This window comes from Lissotriton helveticus, chromosome 1_2 (genome assembly GCF_964261635.1).
Source record: "Lissotriton helveticus chromosome 1_2, aLisHel1.1, whole genome shotgun sequence".
NCBI classification, from domain to species: Eukaryota; Metazoa; Chordata; class Amphibia; order Caudata; family Salamandridae; genus Lissotriton; species Lissotriton helveticus.
In genome coordinates, this window is record NC_136058.1 from 37870952 (window position 1) to 37891113 (window position 20162).

General features: G+C 44.6%; 1 protein-coding gene across 3 annotated transcripts in view; it reads left to right on the plus strand.

Annotated features, from left to right (window-relative positions):
* CRYZ (crystallin zeta) overlaps positions 1–20162 on the plus strand; it is a 228218-nt gene that overhangs the window by 105261 nt on the left and 102795 nt on the right. For all 3 annotated transcript variants that reach the window (XM_078668603.1, XM_078668613.1, XM_078668621.1), the window contains exon 6: positions 10031–10180. In XM_078668603.1, coding sequence (XP_078524729.1) covers positions 10031–10180 — 150 coding nt within the window. The remainder of the gene's footprint in view (positions 1–10030; positions 10181–20162) is intronic.

Here is a 20162-nt window from a genome sequence, read left to right on the forward strand (position 1 = left end):
GGGAATGTCCGCTCTACTACACAACATTTTCTACCTACGTTATGTTATGTTATGTTAACTATTTTTTATATAGCGCGCGGATGCCGCAGCCAAGTGGCGTCCCGGCGCTTGGAGATCTGAATAACACAACACGATTAAGAAAGCTGGACAAAAAACAGGCTAAACTGTGGAGAAAAGAAAAGTCTTCAAGGTCTTCCTAAAAGGAAGCAGATCTGAAATTGAGCGGAGTGGAGCTGGAAGAGAATTCCAAAGAGCAGCCGCCAGCACTGAAAACGAGCGACCACCCACTCTAGCCCTTTTAAAACGAGGCACTATGACAAGGTTAAGACTAGCAGAGCGAAGAGCTCTGGTAGGAACATAGTGCAGAATAGTCTGTGCAAGGATCGGGGGAGAGGCTAGGTTGAGGATTTTAAAAGTTAAGCAGAGGGCTTTAAACTTAACTCTTTGCTCAATCGGAAGCCAATGAAGATTGCGGATGGTTTGGCGAGCTGAGACAAATTTCGGGAGGCCGACAAGCATCCTAGCCGCCGCGTTCTGAACCCTCTGGAGACGGGACAGTTCGGCCTGGTTTAAGCCCAAAAACAGAGAGTTGGCATAGTCCAGTCTGGTAAGAACCAGAGCCTGGACCATGATCTGTCTGGTCTCAGCATCGAAAAATTTAAAAATGGGTCTCAGACCATGCAAAGTACCAAAACATGCGCCAGCCACGCGTTTGGTATGGGAAATAAATGAAAGCTTGTCATCGAACCACACCCCAAGGTTTCTGACTTCACTCACAGGGGTAGGCACAGGGCCAAGATCAGTAGGCCACCATTGATCTCCCCATAGACCACTTTCCTTACCGAAGATAATGACCTCGGTCTTAGAGGCATTTAGTTGTAATCGGTTGTCCGTCATCCAGCCAGCAACAGCTTTTAACGCTGACTGGAAGGTGGGGGCGTCCATGCTGGAGTCTCCATTCAGTGCCACCGCCAGCTGCGTGTCATCGGCGTATGACACTAAGGAAAGACCAAAACTATGGGCAACCTCCGCCAAAGGCTGAACATACAAATTAAATAAAGTGGGACTAAGAGCCGAACCTTGGGGAACACCCTGAAGAATAGGACGTGACGCAGAAACAAAAGGGGGGGTGGACACTTTAAAACCTCGATCCTTAAGAAAAGAGCGAAACCACTCAAGTGCCGTCTCTCCGACTCCAGCCTCCATCAGACGATGTAATAAAATCTGATGGGACACCGTGTCGAAAGCGGCACTGAGATCCAAAAGGATCAGTGCCACCGTCTGACCCTGATCCAACTTCTTCCTTATGTATTCCACCACAGCCAAGAGAGCTGTTTCGGTGCTATGACCTGCACGGAATCCATTCTGGGAAATATCCAGTAGATTCGTTTCTTGCAGGTGAGCAGATAAAATGCGGTTAGCATGAGCTTCCGCTAGCTTGGCTGGCCAAGGAAGAAGGGAAATGGGCCGGTAGTGTTCTGGTTTGGTCGGATCGAGGGTAGGTTTCTTAAGGATCGGAATGACCACAGCCTGTTTCCAGGCCTTGGGAACACTGCCGGAGCTGAAAGATATGTTGATGAGATCATGAAGGGCAGGATAACAACATTCAGCAAGTTCCCGGAACTGAGCAGGTCGCAAAGGATCATCCGGAGAGCCGGATTTAACTTTTGTTGTCAGAGCTAAAAACTCATCCCTGGTCGGACTAGGGATGGTTAGCAATGATTTTGGGGCCATAGAAGTAGGCATTTCCTCCCAGATGGGAAGCTGAGAAAATGACCTGTAGATGGCCTCCACTTTTTCAACAAAAAACGAGGCTAGATCCTCGCAATGTGCCAAGGAGGGCTCAATAGTAACAGTGTCCGTCCTCTTGCTGGTAAGGTCCTTACATACCCTGAAGATGACCTTGGAGGGGTTTGTACTATTTTTTATCTCCAGAGCGTAAAAAGCAGCCCTAGCAGTGCAAATGGCCCGATGATACACTCTAGTGCAAGCCCTATAGGCCGCCTTGAGGTCAGTATCATACGCTTTACGCCAAGCGCGTTCTGCTTTTTTGCAGGAGACTTTCAGAGCTTTCAAAGATTCATCGTACCAAGGGCTTGAAGGGCTCGATTTGGTCTTACACCACTTGGCCGGAATGAGTTTATCTAAAGATTGATTGAGCCATTCACAGAAAGTATCATAGCCCCGGGAGACTTCAGTAGGAGGTGAAGGATGGTATTTCATCAGTAGCTGATGGAAATGCTCCAGATTCAAATTTCTCCAGGGACGTCTGAAACTGGCTGGAATCTTCTTTTCCGGGAAAGAAGAAGTAGTGGCAATAAGGATCTCAATCAAATGGTGATCAGTCCATGCCATTGGTCTAGGAGGCTGGACTGAAATGTTGGTTGCCAGGTTCGTTATAACGGGATCTAGTATGTGGCCACCCGTATGGGTCGGTAGTTGGACCAGTTGAGTCATTTGGAGCGCTTCCAAATCCTCCAATAGGGTGTGTACCGAGTTGGAGAGTGGAACGTCCATATGAAGGTTAAGGTCACCTAGGATTGTAAAATTCGCCGATTTCAGAGCTAGGGAGGAGATCACCTCCGGGAGGCTTTGGCGAAAGGCACCATCGGGACCAGGGGGCCGATATATCAGAAGTCCCGTAAACGTAAAGTGGGGATTAACTGAGATGTTACAAAGGGCACTCTCACATCCTGGCAATGGGATGGGTTTCCAAATGCAGGGGTAGCATGACTTCACCGCAACTGCTATACCTCCACCTCTGGCGTTACGGGGAAGGGAGTGCATAGTATATCCCACAGGCAAGGCTAGGTTCATAACCGCCATAGACTGGTCAAGCAGCCAAGTTTCCGTAAAGAAAAAGATATCCGGAGCCTCGTCCGTTATCAAGGTAAAAACTTCAAGGGCGTGGCAAGATAATGATCTGACGTTTAGATGAAAGATTTTAAGAGATGATGGAGTAGACGAAACTACAACAGTGTCCAATTTACAAACCGTAGCCGGCCTAGCTTGCAAACTCTTGATGGGCAACGGTAGAGGTAGTTTAAAAAGACAAAAGGGGCACTGATAAGGCCCACTAAGAGGATCCAGTGTACCATGTCGACAGGGAATTACCTGACTCCGCAGTAGGCGGATATTCTCAGCGGAAATCATCGTGAACAGGCCAGAGTCCCCTGCCCTAGCCCTGCCTTAGCGCTGACGGGCGCAGACGGGCAGGACTCTGGCGAGACTCAGGCGTAGCGAAGGCGTGACCGCTACGCTAGACCGCTACGCTACGGGCGAGCATTATGTAGGCGACTGGCGGTAACAAGCGCTAGCGCGCTAACCCCCGATGTGAAGGAACCAGCCTTCCCAAGATGGCGACGGCGTCACGTCAGAGACCACGTGATGCGGAACCCCAGGAGCCCGGACCCGCTAAGCAGCGGTGCTTGAATTTGTTATTATATGCGGTGAGGGGCCAGGGGGGGGTAGCGGCGATGGCAAGTTAAAAGGCAAAATGCAATTGAGGAAAAATAAAAAGCAAACAGGTTTTAAAAAGAGCAGCGCGATTCACACCACAGCGCAAGTCTAAGTAACGCTCAGCGCTTCAATAACGCGGTGGTCACCTTCTCCAGGCAGACCCCGTGTCCAGACTCACCTTATGTAGGCGACTGGCGGTAACAAGCGCTAGCGCGCTAACCCCCGATGTGAAGGAACCAGCCTTCCCAAGATGGCGACGGCGTCACGTCAGAGACCACGTGATGCGGAACCCCAGGAGCCCGGACCCGCTAAGCAGCGGTGCTTGAATTTGTTATTATATGCGGTGAGGGGCCAGGGGGGGGTAGCGGCGATGGCAAGTTAAAAGGCAAAATGCAATTGAGGAAAAATAAAAAGCAAACAGGTTTTAAAAAGAGCAGCGCGATTCACACCACAGCGCAAGTCTAAGTAACGCTCAGCGCTTCAATAACGCGGTGGTCACCTTCTCCAGGCAGACCCCGTGTCCAGACTCACCTTATGTAGGCGACTGGCGGTAACAAGCGCTAGCGCGCTAACCCCCGATGTGAAGGAACCAGCCTTCCCAAGATGGCGACGGCGTCACGTCAGAGACCACGTGATGCGGAACCCCAGGAGCCCGGACCCGCTAAGCAGCGGTGCTTGAATTTGTTATTATATGCGGTGAGGGGCCAGGGGGGGGTAGCGGCGATGGCAAGTTAAAAGGCAAAATGCAATTGAGGAAAAATAAAAAGCAAACAGGTTTTAAAAAGAGCAGCGCGATTCACACCACAGCGCAAGTCTAAGTAACGCTCAGCGCTTCAATAACGCGGTGGTCACCTTCTCCAGGCAGACCCCGTGTCCAGACTCACCTTATGTAGGCGACTGGCGGTAACAAGCGCTAGCGCGCTAACCCCCGATGTGAAGGAACCAGCCTTCCCAAGATGGCGACGGCGTCACGTCAGAGACCACGTGATGCGGAACCCCAGGAGCCCGGACCCGCTAAGCAGCGGTGCTTGAATTTGTTATTATATGCGGTGAGGGGCCAGGGGGGGGTAGCGGCGATGGCAAGTTAAAAGGCAAAATGCAATTGAGGAAAAATAAAAAGCAAACAGGTTTTAAAAAGAGCAGCGCGATTCACACCACAGCGCAAGTCTAAGTAACGCTCAGCGCTTCAATAACGCGGTGGTCACCTGGTTTGACGGAGTCCTGGTTTGAATCAGAACACACACTTTCAGCCGGGAACTCACCAGGTGGACCCTGAGGGTTGGTATGTGTGCCTGTGCAGACAGTTGGACCGGCCCCCCTATCCACAAACTGAGAGTCTACTTCCCTAACACTAAATTGCGCATTTCTAGAGCCTGGAATACTTCATGGACTACTCCTTGACTGAGACCCTGGTCATAACTGGGAACTTCAACTGTGTGCTTGACCCCATGCTGGACAGATCCCACCCCCTCTACCAGCTGGGCAGTCGCAGAGAAGCCGATAGCATGACAAATTGGGCCATAATGGAAACTTATGACACATGGCATAGGACACACCCATTAGATAGGGAATACTCACATTTCTACCGCACACACACACGAGAATAGATTTGTTTACATCCCCTCACCTGGCCAGAGCAGTGCATTATGCAGAGCTTTTAGCCAAACCAATTCAGGCCATTGTCCCTTGCAGTGGGGGCCATCTTGAGCAAAGGTCCCCACATGGTGGCTGGAATGCATGGCACTCGAAGACCGTGCTTACTGTGGCACGATAGAGGGAGTAATTCGCAACTACTTTGACGTCAAAACAGGGACAGCCTCGGACCCTCTACTGGAATGAGATGCATTCAAAGTTTACATCCTTGGGATTTGCATAAAGACTACCACGGTGGTACAAGCATCTTTGCATGACCACCGGACGTAGACCGAACTGGAGCTCCCTCGAGCTCTGCGCAATGTCAAAGGTGGATGCTAGCCATAAACTGATGCAAACACAGTGATATATCATCAACGGGGTGTCAGGGTGTGCTTTCAAATTGAAGTCATTTATCAAAGGAACCACCTAAACTATTGGAGTGATTTCGTGTTTTTATTACACTTTCATGAATTGTTCATGTTTTGATGTTCGCATTCACTTTTTGAATCCTGCCAACAACAAGAAAAACAATACACTGGGCCAGGCAATGGAGGTGGTGCACTCCTTTGGGAAATTCTCTTGCCTTCGGGTCAGAGTGGCCAAACTCTGGGTGTTCCCGCTCACGGAGGCCTGTATCCTCTTCATGTCAAAGGGTGCACCAATGGCGGTTCGGATTACACAAAATGCATTCAAATACATGGGTGTCCAGGTCTATAGAATATTGGTTACTGTCTTTGAGGGCATCCTCGGTAGGCAGCTGGCAGCCCTAAGGCAGACCTCAGTGTTCTGGCAGTGCTTGCTACTGTCCCCGATGAGGAGGGTAGCCTTGTCCAAGGTGGTAGCTCTTCCACATCTACTGCACCTGTTTGCCATTCTTCTATCACTCCTTCATGGCTCGGTGATTCAGGAACTTGACTCTTGGCTATCCAGCCGTATATGGGTGGATGGCCAATGCAGGGTAGTCTTAGACAAACTATTTCCCCACCCAGAGGCGAGTAGACTGGCAGCGCATAGTTTCTAAGCATACTACCTAGCACCTCAACAGTGGCTGATGACCTGGCTGGCTCCAGAGGCATCGCTGGGGGCTCATTGCCTCTGGCCTAGAGTCTCTCTCATGGAGGTCCTGAAAGGCGCGCTGGGACATATTCTGCAAGGGTCTCTGTTTTCTCTGCAGTTACGCGTAGCTCAACACTGTTGGTCTAGGTACCTTTGTCCCAAATGATGTAAAATCACATATTCACCAAATTTTCTATGTAGTGCCTACGGAGATGTGCTGAACTGGGAGCCCAAACCACTCGGGGAGATGGCACTGAGTGGGCGTGGATACTCTCTGACACCTGCATGAAGCTGGAAAACCACTCCAGTCCGAAAAGCTCTGTGGACCGGATGCTGTCCTGTCTGGGCAGTTCCTAACTCACGCTGCCATCAAGAAAGCATTGGTTGATGCTTGGAGTGCCTCGGACACAGAGCCTCCGACTGCTGGCCCTTTGGCTCTGCTGGAGCCTGGACCTCCAAATTGAACTGACTGACTAGGATTGGTCCCATAACCTGAACGGCATTCACATAGTTTCCAGAAAAGCATGATTTAAACTACTCCAATTTAACTATGTACACTGCACTGGCTATTCCTTGCAGTTTCAGACAGCTGCCCCAGGTTTGTCTCTAAGCATGCTGACTTCTTCCAAGTGACTTGGCAGTGACCTGCACTGTGGCCTTTCTGAACGGAAATCTGCCCATTCATCAGCGCATTATAGGCGGCCACCACCTCAACACCCTGAAGTCATGCTTGTTGGGTCTTATGCCGTGCCCCAGACAGACAGGGAGGGGTCCAAGATCATTGATGTGGCGCTTGCACTAGTGTGCTGAGAAATCTTTAAGAACTGGAAGGCTGTGAATGCCTCATCCACCCAGTCCTGGAAACACATATTCTGGGAATGGGCAATGACCTCTCCAGGCATCTGTGATTCAGGGCCGGGGAGGTCCCGCAGATCACTGGGTGGAATACCATACTGTTGGAGCTGGCGCTGGGCTCGGACCACCATAGACGGGGGTGTAGGCACGCCTCTTGCTTTGACACAGTGAGAGTGACTTCTCAACGGGACCCAATATCATACGCCAGTGTACAATCCACATCAACACCTCCCCTCATGGGTGGGTAACCCCACATTGACACTGACTGCGCAGCATGTGAACCCCTCCTCCCTACCCGGTGGTCATGATAGTGCCTACAGCCCTCATGCACTCATCTTCGTGGACAGTCGTTCTGGATATGAGAAAGTTATGTTATCTCACCTATAAAGATATGCAAGTGTTTCCCTTGTTTTTTCTGTATTTAACATGAAGACTTTCAATAAAGAGCAATTAAAAATAATATATACGTGTTTGGCATGATTCCTCTGAATATACCCCTAAAATAACTTCTAAGTCTCGATTATACAGTCAGATCGTATGTTTGGGGTAACATGACTCCTAGAATAGTGACAATAAGCCTTTGAGCAGCCACAACATCAGGGGGCCTGCTTTTATCGAACTTAGAACTTCATTACAGAGCACATCATTTATCCTGGATGGTATATTGTTTCACCTCTGAGCTAGAGATGCCTGACTGGATCCCAATAGAGGAACACATAAAAAACAATTCCTCAGGACTACAAATACTCTACAGGAGACAAAAGGCTACAAGGGACCAAAACACACTATCATCCATTGAATGATGTGTCTAGAGATCTCAAGCTCCTATCTGGAAAACTGCATATCTGCTTATCTATAATCAGCCTTTTCAATGTATTAATTGGGCCTCTAAGAGCATTGCATTGCATTGTTAATCGAGGGCAAATTTAAAGCATTCCTCGGCTACCCACAGACTGGAGATATCAACAACTGAAAGACTGTCTCACACAAAACTGGGACAGTTGTCCCAAAATCTTTCAGATTGTATAGTGCACAGCCGCTTGACCAAATGGAGCAGCTTTAGAAATATAATTAATGGACTCTCTGAAACCTTGGTAGGTGAGCTATACTCAACTAGCATCATTCTTAAGAACAAGTGGCGTCTTACAGCACCTGTATAAAGGAATATACAACAGAAGACCGTGTAGACCTTAAAAGTAGCGGAGAAGCTAGGCTGAAGTTCATCTTTTTTTTTTAAATCCTCCATGACTGGCAGTGGTCACCAAGCAAACTTCATAAAGTGAAACGCCGCTCCATTTCTTGCTGCTGGCTATGTAGCCATCCATGGGGGGGAGGTGTGACATACTTTATATTTGATGGTAATGGCCTGTCATACACCCTTTCTGGACTTCTGTGTTGAATACACTAATGAAAAGCAGTTTAACCAGAATATCCTCTGTGTATGGAGGTGGGAAAATTACTGTATTGATTGACTGATAAAACCATATGTTGTGACCAAGACTGTAGGTTATCTCTTTTAATGACATAGTATTGCCTAGCCCTATTAGATCTGTTTACAGTCGTGGATGTCAATCATGACCTCCTTGCAGGTGGGCAACTAGAGCCAAAGTTGGGGGAGAGGGGGCTAAAAAAGATTTCAGGGGGGATGGCTAATTCTTCCAGCCATAGGCAGAGTGGCTCTAAGAAGGGGTGAAAACACAACAAAAGCCTCATTAACAAGTCAATGGTCTTTTAAAGACCAGTGAAGTTCTCGGGTGCAACTGCAATTAGACGCTCGCCAGCCCGCGAAGCTGTCTCAGCCCGGGCTGACACACACGACAGAGGGGGCTGAAGCCGATGAGCCCAATGGGTGTTGCAATCCTGCCTCCTTGTATTCTGCCTTCACATCTGAATCCAAGGACATATGCTTGACTGGAATAAAATATTTTTATTTTTATTTAACTGCTTTCAGCAATTAGTCTTGCCCCCTTCCATGCCAAGACTTAATATTGGTGGCATTCCCAGGAAGTTAGTGCGCTACCCACTTTTTTAATCATTAGGTCAATATTGATATTGATATATTACAAAGAGGTCGGTAGTAGTGTTCTCCTCATTCAAGGAGAAGCGTCTGCACATAAAGTAATCTATCTCAAGATACAAAAATATACGTGAAATCATAAAGTTATCATAAATTTACATCAACAAACAATGGGTGCTTATATAGCCTGATACACACTCACTACCAAGAGTGTTAAATAGCACACAAAGTGCATATCATTTTGAGAACAGGAACAAGCTAAGTTAGCACACCACCTAATGTAAGAGTATTGTAGACTCTAGGTAGTGTCCAATTCATAAACCGTAACAACGGATTCAGAACAGCGGTGTGAGCTGAGAAGTCTAATCTACATATGGATTTTTAATAAAGAATACTACTTGTTTTGGATTTCTGAATCTGTTGTTACGGTTTATGAATTGGACATTGTGTATATCCAATGGCGAAATAGTTACTAAATATCTGTTGAAATTGATCGATTCTAAGGGAGGATCTAGAATTACCTAGAGTCTACAATACTCTTACATTAGGTGGTGTGCTAACTTAGCTTGTTCCTGTTCTCAAAATGATATTGATATATATTGACATTGAGAGATTTATAAAGAGCACGAATGCCAGAGGCGTCTTGGCGCTAATATTTACTGCACAAAACTGGGGGATAAACCTAGGTTAAAAGACAAATTATCCTCAGAAAGAATCTCTAGCTGATTGCACATCAAGAAAAGAAACCGATTCTCAGGGCTAACTGCTGATTACATTGGGCAGGAGAATAGCCATGTGTTAGGCTAATCACTTGTCTCACCTGGTCCGGTAATTTCGATTCCTTTTTTTTATATGTAAGTTGATAACATAACTATTTTTTTAAATCACACAACTCATGTATTTGCTATTTTACAATAGATGATGAATGCTAATAAAGTAAACTTTAAGTTGTGTAAGATAAAGGGAATATTTTTCAATCCGTGTTTTAAAAACCTTATTGATATTTAGGTTGGTATAGCTGCATGCCAGATTGCCAGAGCGTATGGTTTGAAGGTCCTCGGCACAGCTGGTTCTCAGGACGGACTGGATTTAGTTTTAAAAAATGGAGCTCATGAAGTTTTTAATCACAAAGAAGAGGATTACATCAAAAAAATTAAGGTATTTCATATATATTTTAAAAGCAATTGTGTTCAATGTGCATTTCTCTCCCACGAGCTTCTGATATTGTTATATGCAATGCCACTACATTCTTGTTTTCTGGTGCACTTGTTGTATCAAAAATGCAAACATACATATGTCGTTTCACATTTTATAAAGTATTTCAACCACTTACATTATTTTCATTTTACAAGCACTGAAAACACCACACATGTTGTTTAATCTTTTCAATATGTGCACCGCTATAAATGAGGTTCTTCAATACAGCCTATTGTTTAGATTACCATACTTATTTACACTGTTATATGAGCTCATTCAAATGTGCCCAAACCACTTTGTAGAAGTTATACCTTTTTGGATTTTCAGTTTACTCCTTTCCCTCGTACTACATTTGATTCACGTAATCACTTTTTAAAATTATTTTAAGGCAAGCAAAGCTACATGGCCACTTTACAATGGGTTGTACCACAAACCGAGTAACCCAAAGTTTGTAAAATAAATTAAGTTTTACGTTCATGTTGCCTAGTCTTGTTGCACCTCTTAAGTGCCATTCGATCAAATCACAAAACTGTATGGATGAGGGGGGCAGATCCCTTTAGTTTGTCCACCCTCACATTTTTCCTATATTACCTGTGGAGTGAAATCTGGCTGCATTTTAGAAGAGTAACTATCTGAGATATACATGGACCCTTGATCTCTGTGTCTTCGTTATATGCTCCTTCACTTTAGAACCCTGAAAAAAGCCAAGGATGTAAGCGGCATAGCAATGCATGCCCACCATAGTAGACTCATTGCTGAGTCTGTCCTTTTTTCAGTCTTCTGACTGGAGCACTCATCCCTTCTCAGATACTTCACTCAGCCACTTTCAATGTCTCTCAGTGCGTCTGCTGTCCCCAGATTCTACACAATAATGCAGAGGATGGCCATCAGTGTATAATACTGATCTGGCATCTTCTTTCTTTTACAGACCCTCAGTTGACAATCCCCTTAGATTTCTGCTACCAAGGCCATCCTGTACAGGTTTTTTGTTTGCCATTTTGCTTCTTTTTCACGCAAGGAGTTGTATATCTCATCGCTCCTTCTGCCTCAGCTACGGCCTTCCATTTGCAGTTTTTGGGGGCGAGTAGCTGAGGCATCTTGACTTGGATATAAATATATATTTCGTACATAATATTTGGGCAACTCATGGCCCTTTTGCTTGAGTGACACAGTGGCAGGGTGAAGGCATATGGCAATAGCACCACTTCAACTCGAATGTTTCTAAGAACAATTATAGTGATAGCATCCAAGTTCCCCATTAGCTTCATGCCAAACGAAGCCAGTAAATGATCGACCAACAGTGCTACGTTATTTTGAAACTTGGTAGGGGCATGTAATCGGCCACAGCCACCCTTTTTTATAGCTGGCAATTCATAGTAATTATGTGTGTGCTCCTATGCAGCAGGTATTTCACGGGGGATTCTGGATTGGTGTATCATTTGTATGATGGCCAAGACTTGTAGGGCTCATTCATTTTAAATACTTTTCATAACACTATTTTTCTCCTACTACGCGGTTGTTTCCAAAAATTGTTAACCCCTAAAAAAAAGTAACAACATACCGAAAGAAAGCAAACACTCATAGGGAATACAACTTAAACTTTTAAACTCATTCAGAAATCAATGAGTGTTTTTGCTTGAAAAGCTAACAACATGAAAGGAAAAGTAGTGCTTCACTCACAAAATCTGTAAGGTGGCACTAATGTGTTTCAGTGTAAATAAAACCAGTCTGCCCACCTTGTGACTACTCTGTCTTGCTTTATTTAGTTATGTATTTATTGTTTGTATATTAAAACTTTTTTTCTCTCCTCCTGAGGCTGCATTTTGCAAAGACATTTGCAGCAAAAAGTGTTTTTTCTTTTTTTGGTTCCATTTCATTGTGGTGCTTAAACCGACTGCCTCTTGTCTCCTTTCTCAGCCCACGCAAAAAAAAGCTCTTAATTTGTTTCTCTTTTTTTAAAAATCTTATCTTGAAAACTTCTCTTAATCCCCCACTCCCCGGTTGGACTACTGAGCGTTTGTTTATTCACGGCTTCGCCTCCAGCACACAGGCAGACCCTGAGACCCACCTCCCCGAGCGCCAGTGTGGGGATTTGGCCGACCAGTAGAGGGTTGTGGGGGACGACCCTTGCAGTACCCCTCCCTATATAGCACTCGCCAGAGCTGCTGGTTTTCATTTCACCAAAAGATCTTTCAAAGGGACATAGATACTGTATTATACTGGTATTTATGTAGCGCTTCATGGACAGCAATAGTTGTGTGCACGACCTGCTGGATGAAATCCCATCCCACCTGGAGTGCATCTCGTGATGTGTGGCACCAACAACGTTGTCGGCAAGGGAAAAAAGTTGGCGAATAACATGCAAAGTTTTCAAAGGATTCTAAATGTAAATGTTTACATCCTTTTTTTTTATACTCTCGTTGACACGAATTCGGGAGTTTTTTTTTTCTTTAAGTTTGATGTTTGTCTTTAGTTTCCAGAAGTAAACCCCAGTCTGCGAGGAAAAGACAGCTGCTGGTGCAATCAGCAGAGTGACGAGGCAGGGGCTAAGGGGTCAAAGAACAAAAAAGCCTCATTAACAAGTAAACGGTCTGTCAAAGACCTCTGATGTGCTCGGCTATGTGTGTGCCAGGTTGTGTCGGCCCGGGCCGACACCTCTTAACCCTCTAAGGAGGGGGAGACACCAGATGGTTGGAGGTGTAATTCTATTGATGTATTATAGTATTTCCCCGTTTTTATATATAAATACAGTTAAAGGAAAACTTGTTTTCCGTCTGTATTTATATGTAAAAATCCGTTTAAACGGAAAACCAGGATCCCTATTTGTAAACCATCAAGCCTGGGCCTTTCTCCACCACCAAGTGTCCTCAAAGATGGATGTAGGGCCACACGTGCCCCCAACGCCCCAAATGCGAGCCTTGGGGAGATCTTTGAACATATATAAAGTGGCAGCAACTGGCACTGGGGTATATAGGAAGTGTTGTTAAATAAAGGTGGTGTCTGTTCTGGAAATGTCGTCATCTGGTAAGTAAGGCCTTTGGCGGTGAGACATATAAGGGGTAGATCTACAAAGTAACTGGGTTACTGGTGCTGAGTTATAGCTATAATCCATGCTGTAACCATGGGAGGTGTGAAAGAGAACTGTCTCCTCAGAATTGTATCTCGGTATATGTTTGCTCTTAGAGGACTGTTTACTGATCCAAGGTACTCTTTGATATAGCCAGGTAAGAAAAGTCACCTGGTTCCTGTTAGAATAGATAAGCAAATATGAAATATGAAATAATATTGGTTGGATAAAGTGATCAAGCAAGGTGCTTTTAATGTGTATATTATTAAGTTATGTGGTTATTGTCCATAGAATTGTATAATTCATAGATAACAAACTTTGCACAGCTCTTTCATTTCATCTTTGTTTCTATTCCATCTCCCATGTATGTTTTTTTGCCCATTTAATTTGTTGTAGGTATATTTCTAGACCGGTTTGTATAGATTATCTATAGTTATAGCATTGTGAAAGTAAGAAAAGAGTAAGCAACATTAACTTGTTAAAAAAAACATGTGCTCAGAAATCCATGTCTATGAATACTTGCATAAATTAGTGTAAGGAGGTAAACTTTAATCTGGATGAGACAAGATACACAACAGAGTCTAGGAAAGCCCTAATGAATGCATTATTGATTTTGTATGCTTCCAAATCTTGTAACCAGGTCCCAGTTTTCCAAAACGTTTTCATGAGATGTAAAGGGGCACATGTATCAATAATCTATTTGGCATTCCTTAAACATTAGGGAATCGCTATTTAAAGAATGCAAAATGGCATGTAAGAAAATAGTGATTACCTAATAGCGATTCCTAAAGATTCGCAATAACAATTAGGTAATTGCTATTAGGTAATACTACTCCATTCGTACCTATGGTAATCACAACTTAGGTAATGCAATACCAAGGGTGCCCGGGGGCCTAATGTCTCCCTGAAGCACCCCAGCATGTGTGTGCTACATGGCATTTTGAAAAATGCATTTTTATGCATTTTACAACATTTTCACATGGTTACAATCGACTTGGAGTCGGTGGTAATATCAGTTCCAAAATGCACAGTTTGCCTTTAGAAAATGCTTGGTAGATGTGCCAAGGGAATTGCAAATTGTGATTCGGTCATATTGGGCTTAGCTAACTCTGGCTAGGCCAAGATCTTTGTGATCTCATAACATTCTCATGATATCACCTCAGGTTCGGGTGTGGCCAAGGTCCGTTATTCTGTGGGGGATCGTTGGCTACCCCTGGCTTGTGGTGTTGGGATTTACCTGATATCTGACAAATAAAATAGTAATCTTACTGATCTATGTGAGTGTTATGCTTTATTACTACATTTTTGGCAATGATCCAGGCCAGGCAGGGTGTTCTCAGCGATCAGGAAATTCATAGAGGAACTCACACTTATTCCCTAAGAGTGTGCCTGGAGAGGCATCGTTGAAGGCATGAAGGGCATGTGAGAAGAAGCACTGTGTCAATATTGACTGGTCAGGCATTTCCTGAAGGCGAGGAGGCACTGAGATAGGGGGTGTATCCACTACATGGTGTGAAGAGCCATAACACACACTTGAGGTATGTGACTTTTGTGCGTGGCAGAGGTGCACTTTGGAATTGTTTCAACATTGCGCCAGTCAAAGAAGAATTGAAATACCCGCTTTCGCTGGTTAGCAATTTCCTCAGACACGTACGAAGATTCTTGGCATATTTAGGCTTATGAGGCCACATATTGCACGAGCAGCCTCCAGTGCATATGAATTTCCTCAGGCGGGCTGACTGACCTATTACGTTGTAAAAGGCTGTTGCATCGCTTTCGCCTTCCATGTGGTGCATGTTCAAGATACACCCCATATTTTTTCAGTCACTTGGGCGACATTTAATGGTGGTACTGCAGGTGCAGGGTTTCTTTGAAGCATTTGCCTCACTGTTGGTACAAAAGATTTCTCCAGCGATTTTGCACGCTTCTGTACAATTAGCACATTCCATAAAAAGTGCAGATCAGCTTTTGTTAAGTGTTCAGCAATTTGCACGCTAATGTGGATGGCAGGTCTGCATTTGTGTGGATTTTTCAGCGATTTGCACGCTATAGTGTTGGGTGTAAATGTTTAATTTAAAAATAAAGGAACACACACCATTTAAGTTCCAGGGGATAAAAAGGACAAATATGAATCTGGATAATACGAATACTGCTCCACCACCGTTCATAATGTCTGCTGGTGATCCACCCATTGAATGTGAAGATTGGATAGACTGCTTTGAGAACTATTTGGTGGCATTGGATGGTACTAGATTTCCTGCAATACATAAGAAAGCTTTATTGCTTGGAGCTTTGGGCAAAGGTGGGCAGTGTGTTTTAAATATCTACCACAATCTATAGAAAAGATGGATGTTATATACAAAGATGCAATTGTCAGGTTAAGAATGAGGTTTGCCAAGCAGGAAAATGTGGTTATGTGCGGACACAAGTTTTGTACTCCACAAAAAAGGGTTGCTCAAACGGTCAATTAGTTTGTGCCCAGATTATATGAATTGTCTATTAAATGTCAGTTTGGGTCAATGACTGATGAGATGGTGAGAGACCAACAAATAGTTCAAAGCAACATTAAAAAAAACAAGAACGGCTGTGGGCTGTGAAGAATCCTACTCTTAAGGAGGACTTTGATATTGCTAATGTGGTTGAGCAATCGCAGAAGTGTATGAAATAAATGAGAATAATTTCTCAAGAAAAAGGAACAGAAGTGTCACTCATGCAAGACGAGACTGAATTGGTAACTATTGTAAAAGCTAAAACACAGTTAGGATGAGCAAGATATGGTAAAGATAAAAACACTAAGGTGACGGTCAACATCTCGTGTTGGGGCATGTATTTGTCACAGGTGTGGCAGCAAATTCCCATTGGCATACTCAAGAAATTGTTTTGCACAGACTAAGAATTGTCACAAATGTTGGAGGAAAGGGCATTATGCACACTTGTGCAGAGCTAGTGAAAAGAAAAGCTTGTGTAGAGGAGGAAAAGAATGAACATAGGGTATTGAACGTTAAAGAAGAGGATGAGGAGGAAATGGAGAAAAAATAGAAAATGACCGACAGCTGACTTTAACATTGATGGAAAGATAGTATCTTTGATTGTTGACTCTGGTTCTCTCTAAACTAAAATACCCAAGTGGTTATATGGTGTTTCGTGGCATGGGGTTATCTGGTACCTTCTGTTGTTGTGTTGAGGGGTTATTAAGGGTTGAGTTTTGGAGGGTTGCGGTACATCATGGCGGTCATTAAGTTTACAGGAAGGTGCATGAAAGGTAAGGTGTTTGTTGCTCCTGATCGGCCACCTATTTTACGTACAAAGCAAAACCAAAGGGGATGATGGACGGAGTGTTGAACATTGCAAGCACTCACACCCAGTCAACTGATCTGGGTTTAATCCATCATCATTCGTTAGCTCACTCCGCCACCCCACTTCAGACATGGCCATATGCAAATCAGGCTCACCCGGTGCCTCATGGGAACAGTCAAGCCCAAACTGTCTTCCCTGGACCTGAAACAAGCATCCTGGGACTGGTTTCTGGCTAATCAGCGGTCATCAGCCAGACTAACTTGAATCCAGTGGCAAAGTGAGCAAGGGACCCACGTCTGGGCATACCCTGCCAACTTAGGGCGAGCAAAGCAAAACCAAAGGGGACAATGGACGGAGTGTTGAACAATGCCTAGGTCCTCGGATGCTTGTTTCGAGTCCAGGGAGAACCTGGTTTGGCAGTTCAGGCTGGACTGTTCCCATGAGGCACAGGGTCAAGACTGATTTGCATATGGCAGGGTTCAAACTGGAATGGCATGGTGAGCCAAAAAACGATGGCTTTAGGCCCAGATATCTGTACTGTGGTGAATGTATGACATTGTTCTGGATTCTGTCCATCAACTGTTGTTTTTGCATTTGTCACCCTGAGTGGGATGGGTATGCCCAGACGTAGGTCCTGTGCTCTCTATGCCACTGGAATCAAGCTATCCTGGCTGAAGAGGGGTGAAACCCTGAAACTGGCCCTAGGATGCTTGTTTCCAGTCCAGGGAGAACCTGGCTTGGCAGTTTGGGCTGGACTGTTCCCATGAGGCACAGGGTCAAGACTGATCTGCATATGGCTGGGTTCAAACTGGAATGGCATGGTGAGCAAAAAAACAATGGATTTAGGCCCAGATCTCTGTACTGGGGTGAATGTATGACATTGTTCTGCATTCTGTCCATCAACTGTTGGTTATGTATTTTGCGTTGGGCGCATCAGTACGAGTTACATATAAAAGTAGATCCTAGAGCAGAAAATAAAGTTATGGTGGTCGAAGGAGGTGAGTTAATGAGCTACCTAAATGACAATGCCAGGGTATTTGAGAAGAAGGTGGGGGAGGCAAAGGATTTCCTGCATAAAATCATACTCAAGTGCAATGCTATCCCAGTTAAACATGTGGCATAGAGGGTACCAATGGTGGCACGTGCCAAAGCCAAAGAAATAATACAATACATTTTGGATGAGGAGGTAATAGAGCCAGTGCAGGCCACGGAATGGCTAGCACCCGTGGTGATCACGAAGAAAACTGACGAGTCTCTTATTTTCTGTGTTGACATTTGCAGCTTAAATAAGAGTGTGATTATAGACAGTTTTCCGTTGCCTAACACAAATGAGATTGTTATGATGCTATCGGGGAGAACGTTTGTCTCCAAACTCGATCTACAGAGTGCATATCACCGGGTCAGATTGCATCCTAATAGTAAACACCTTACTTCATTCATAACGTCAGAGGGAACTTTCCTGTTTAATAGGTTACCCAATGTATTGTGCTCTGCTGCCAGTGCTTTTCAGTGTCCTATCACTACAATTTTGAGTGACATTGAAAATCGAGTGTTCTCACCGGATGACATTTTAGTTTTTGGTTGCAATGAAGTCGAATTCAGCAGAATCCTGAGCGAAGTGTTTAAAAGAATTTGGGATGCTGGAATGACTTTGAGGAAGGGAAAATGTGTATTTGGGGTGCAAGAGGTTGATTATCTTGGGTATCACATTGCTAGGGATATAATTAAGCCCAAACAGAACCTAGTAAGTGCAATTGTCAATCTGCAGACACCATGTGATTAGGACCAATTGAGATCCTTTTTGGGGCTGGTCGAGTACTACTGGAAATTTGTGGGGGATTTTGAATCAAAAACAGAACCTTTGAGAGAGTTGTTATGAAAGGGGAAGACGTTTGCATGGAATATAGCACAACAGGAAGTGTTCACAAAGATTAAGGAGGATATAGCCCAAGTGGGGGTACTTGCACCTTTCCAAATGGAATACAAAATGATGGTGACCACCGACACCAGTGCACTTGGTATTGGTGCTGTTTTGGCTCTGAAACATGGTCAGATAGAAGAATTGTGATGTTTGCCTCACGTTCTTTGTCTAACACTGAAAGAAGGTACTTGGTCCTAGAGGGTAAGGCATTGGCAGCTGCTTGGGCTACCCAATACTTCTGAGTGTTTCTATGGGGAAGTACATTCAAAGCGCCGGGACACCCTCTGGGGTAGCCGTGCGCTATAGAAGAGTTGGATATAACATAACATAACATAACATTCACTTTGAGAACTGACCACAAAGCCTTATTGAAGTATTGGGGCCTGATGGCACAAAAAACTGTTCTGGAAGATTAGCCCATTTAGCAGTGAGATTACAAGAGTACAATTGTAATGTTCAATATGTACCAGGTTGGAAAAATGCTGTGGCGGATTGCCTCTCAAGACTACCTGATGACAGTGTTGATGAGTTTGAATTTGAATACGAGGAGGTGGTTGCCAATTTTGATGAGGTCACTGAAGGGTTAGAAGTTGCTGTTTCCAAGGTGGAATGGTTTACAGGTATGAAGAATGGCAACACACGTAGGGGTAATGTGCCTTATTTTAGATGATGATAGAAGGGAAAGTGCCATTCCAGTGGGCTTAAGCCTATTTTTTCAAGTGAAAGATGAGTTGTCTGTTCAGGGTGAGTGGGTAATTTTGAGGGGAGAACGTTTTATACCACCCTTGTCATTCCAGGACATAGTAATAAAGCTGGCACATGAGGGACATCTAGGTCAAACACTCACCATCAGGAGGGTTGAAGTAAGATTTTGGTGGCCGCTCATGGATAAACAGATGAACGAGGGGGTGGAAAAATGTGTTCGCTGAAAGGAGTCAGAAAAGAGATTGTGGCTAGGGGTTGGTAAATCCATGAGGATCAACATGTGGGGAAGGTGGAGAATGTTTGGGAGAAAGTATGCTTGGGCTTTATTGGACCTTTTAAGTGTTTACAGGAACATGAGAGATATGCTGCAATGTTTGTGGATGCAAAGTCTAGATGGGTGGAAGTAGTGTTCATGAGATCTATTACCACTGAGGCGACCATCAATGTGTTGAGTGAGGTGTTTCAATGGAAGGGAATCCCTGCTGTGATCCTTACTGACAATGGCAAACAGTTAACTTCTGTTGATATGGAGAACGTCTTTGCAAGATTGGGTATAAGGCATGCCTGTACCTCCTGATACAATCCACAAGGCAATGGATAGCGCAAAAGAATAAATAAGATGGTCAAAGGTACCATGCAACTTGCTTCCACTAATGGTGTCCAAGTACAGAAGGCAGTGAAGGAAATGTTATGGTAGTATTGCACTACCATACATTGCGGAACTGGCAAAAGTCCCTTTGAAATGATGAGGGGTAAATGAGCGGGTACCAAGATGGTAACATATTGGATGCTAGAGAAAATCAGAAAACAAGAAAGAGGAGTGAATACGGAAAGAGTACAGAAAAGGTTAATTCACACAGGAGACTAGGTCAAAGTAAAACCGGGGGGAGTTAATAGGAGTTTATCCAAATTCAGAGGTCATTACCAAGTGAGTCAAGTTGGTGGTAACTGGT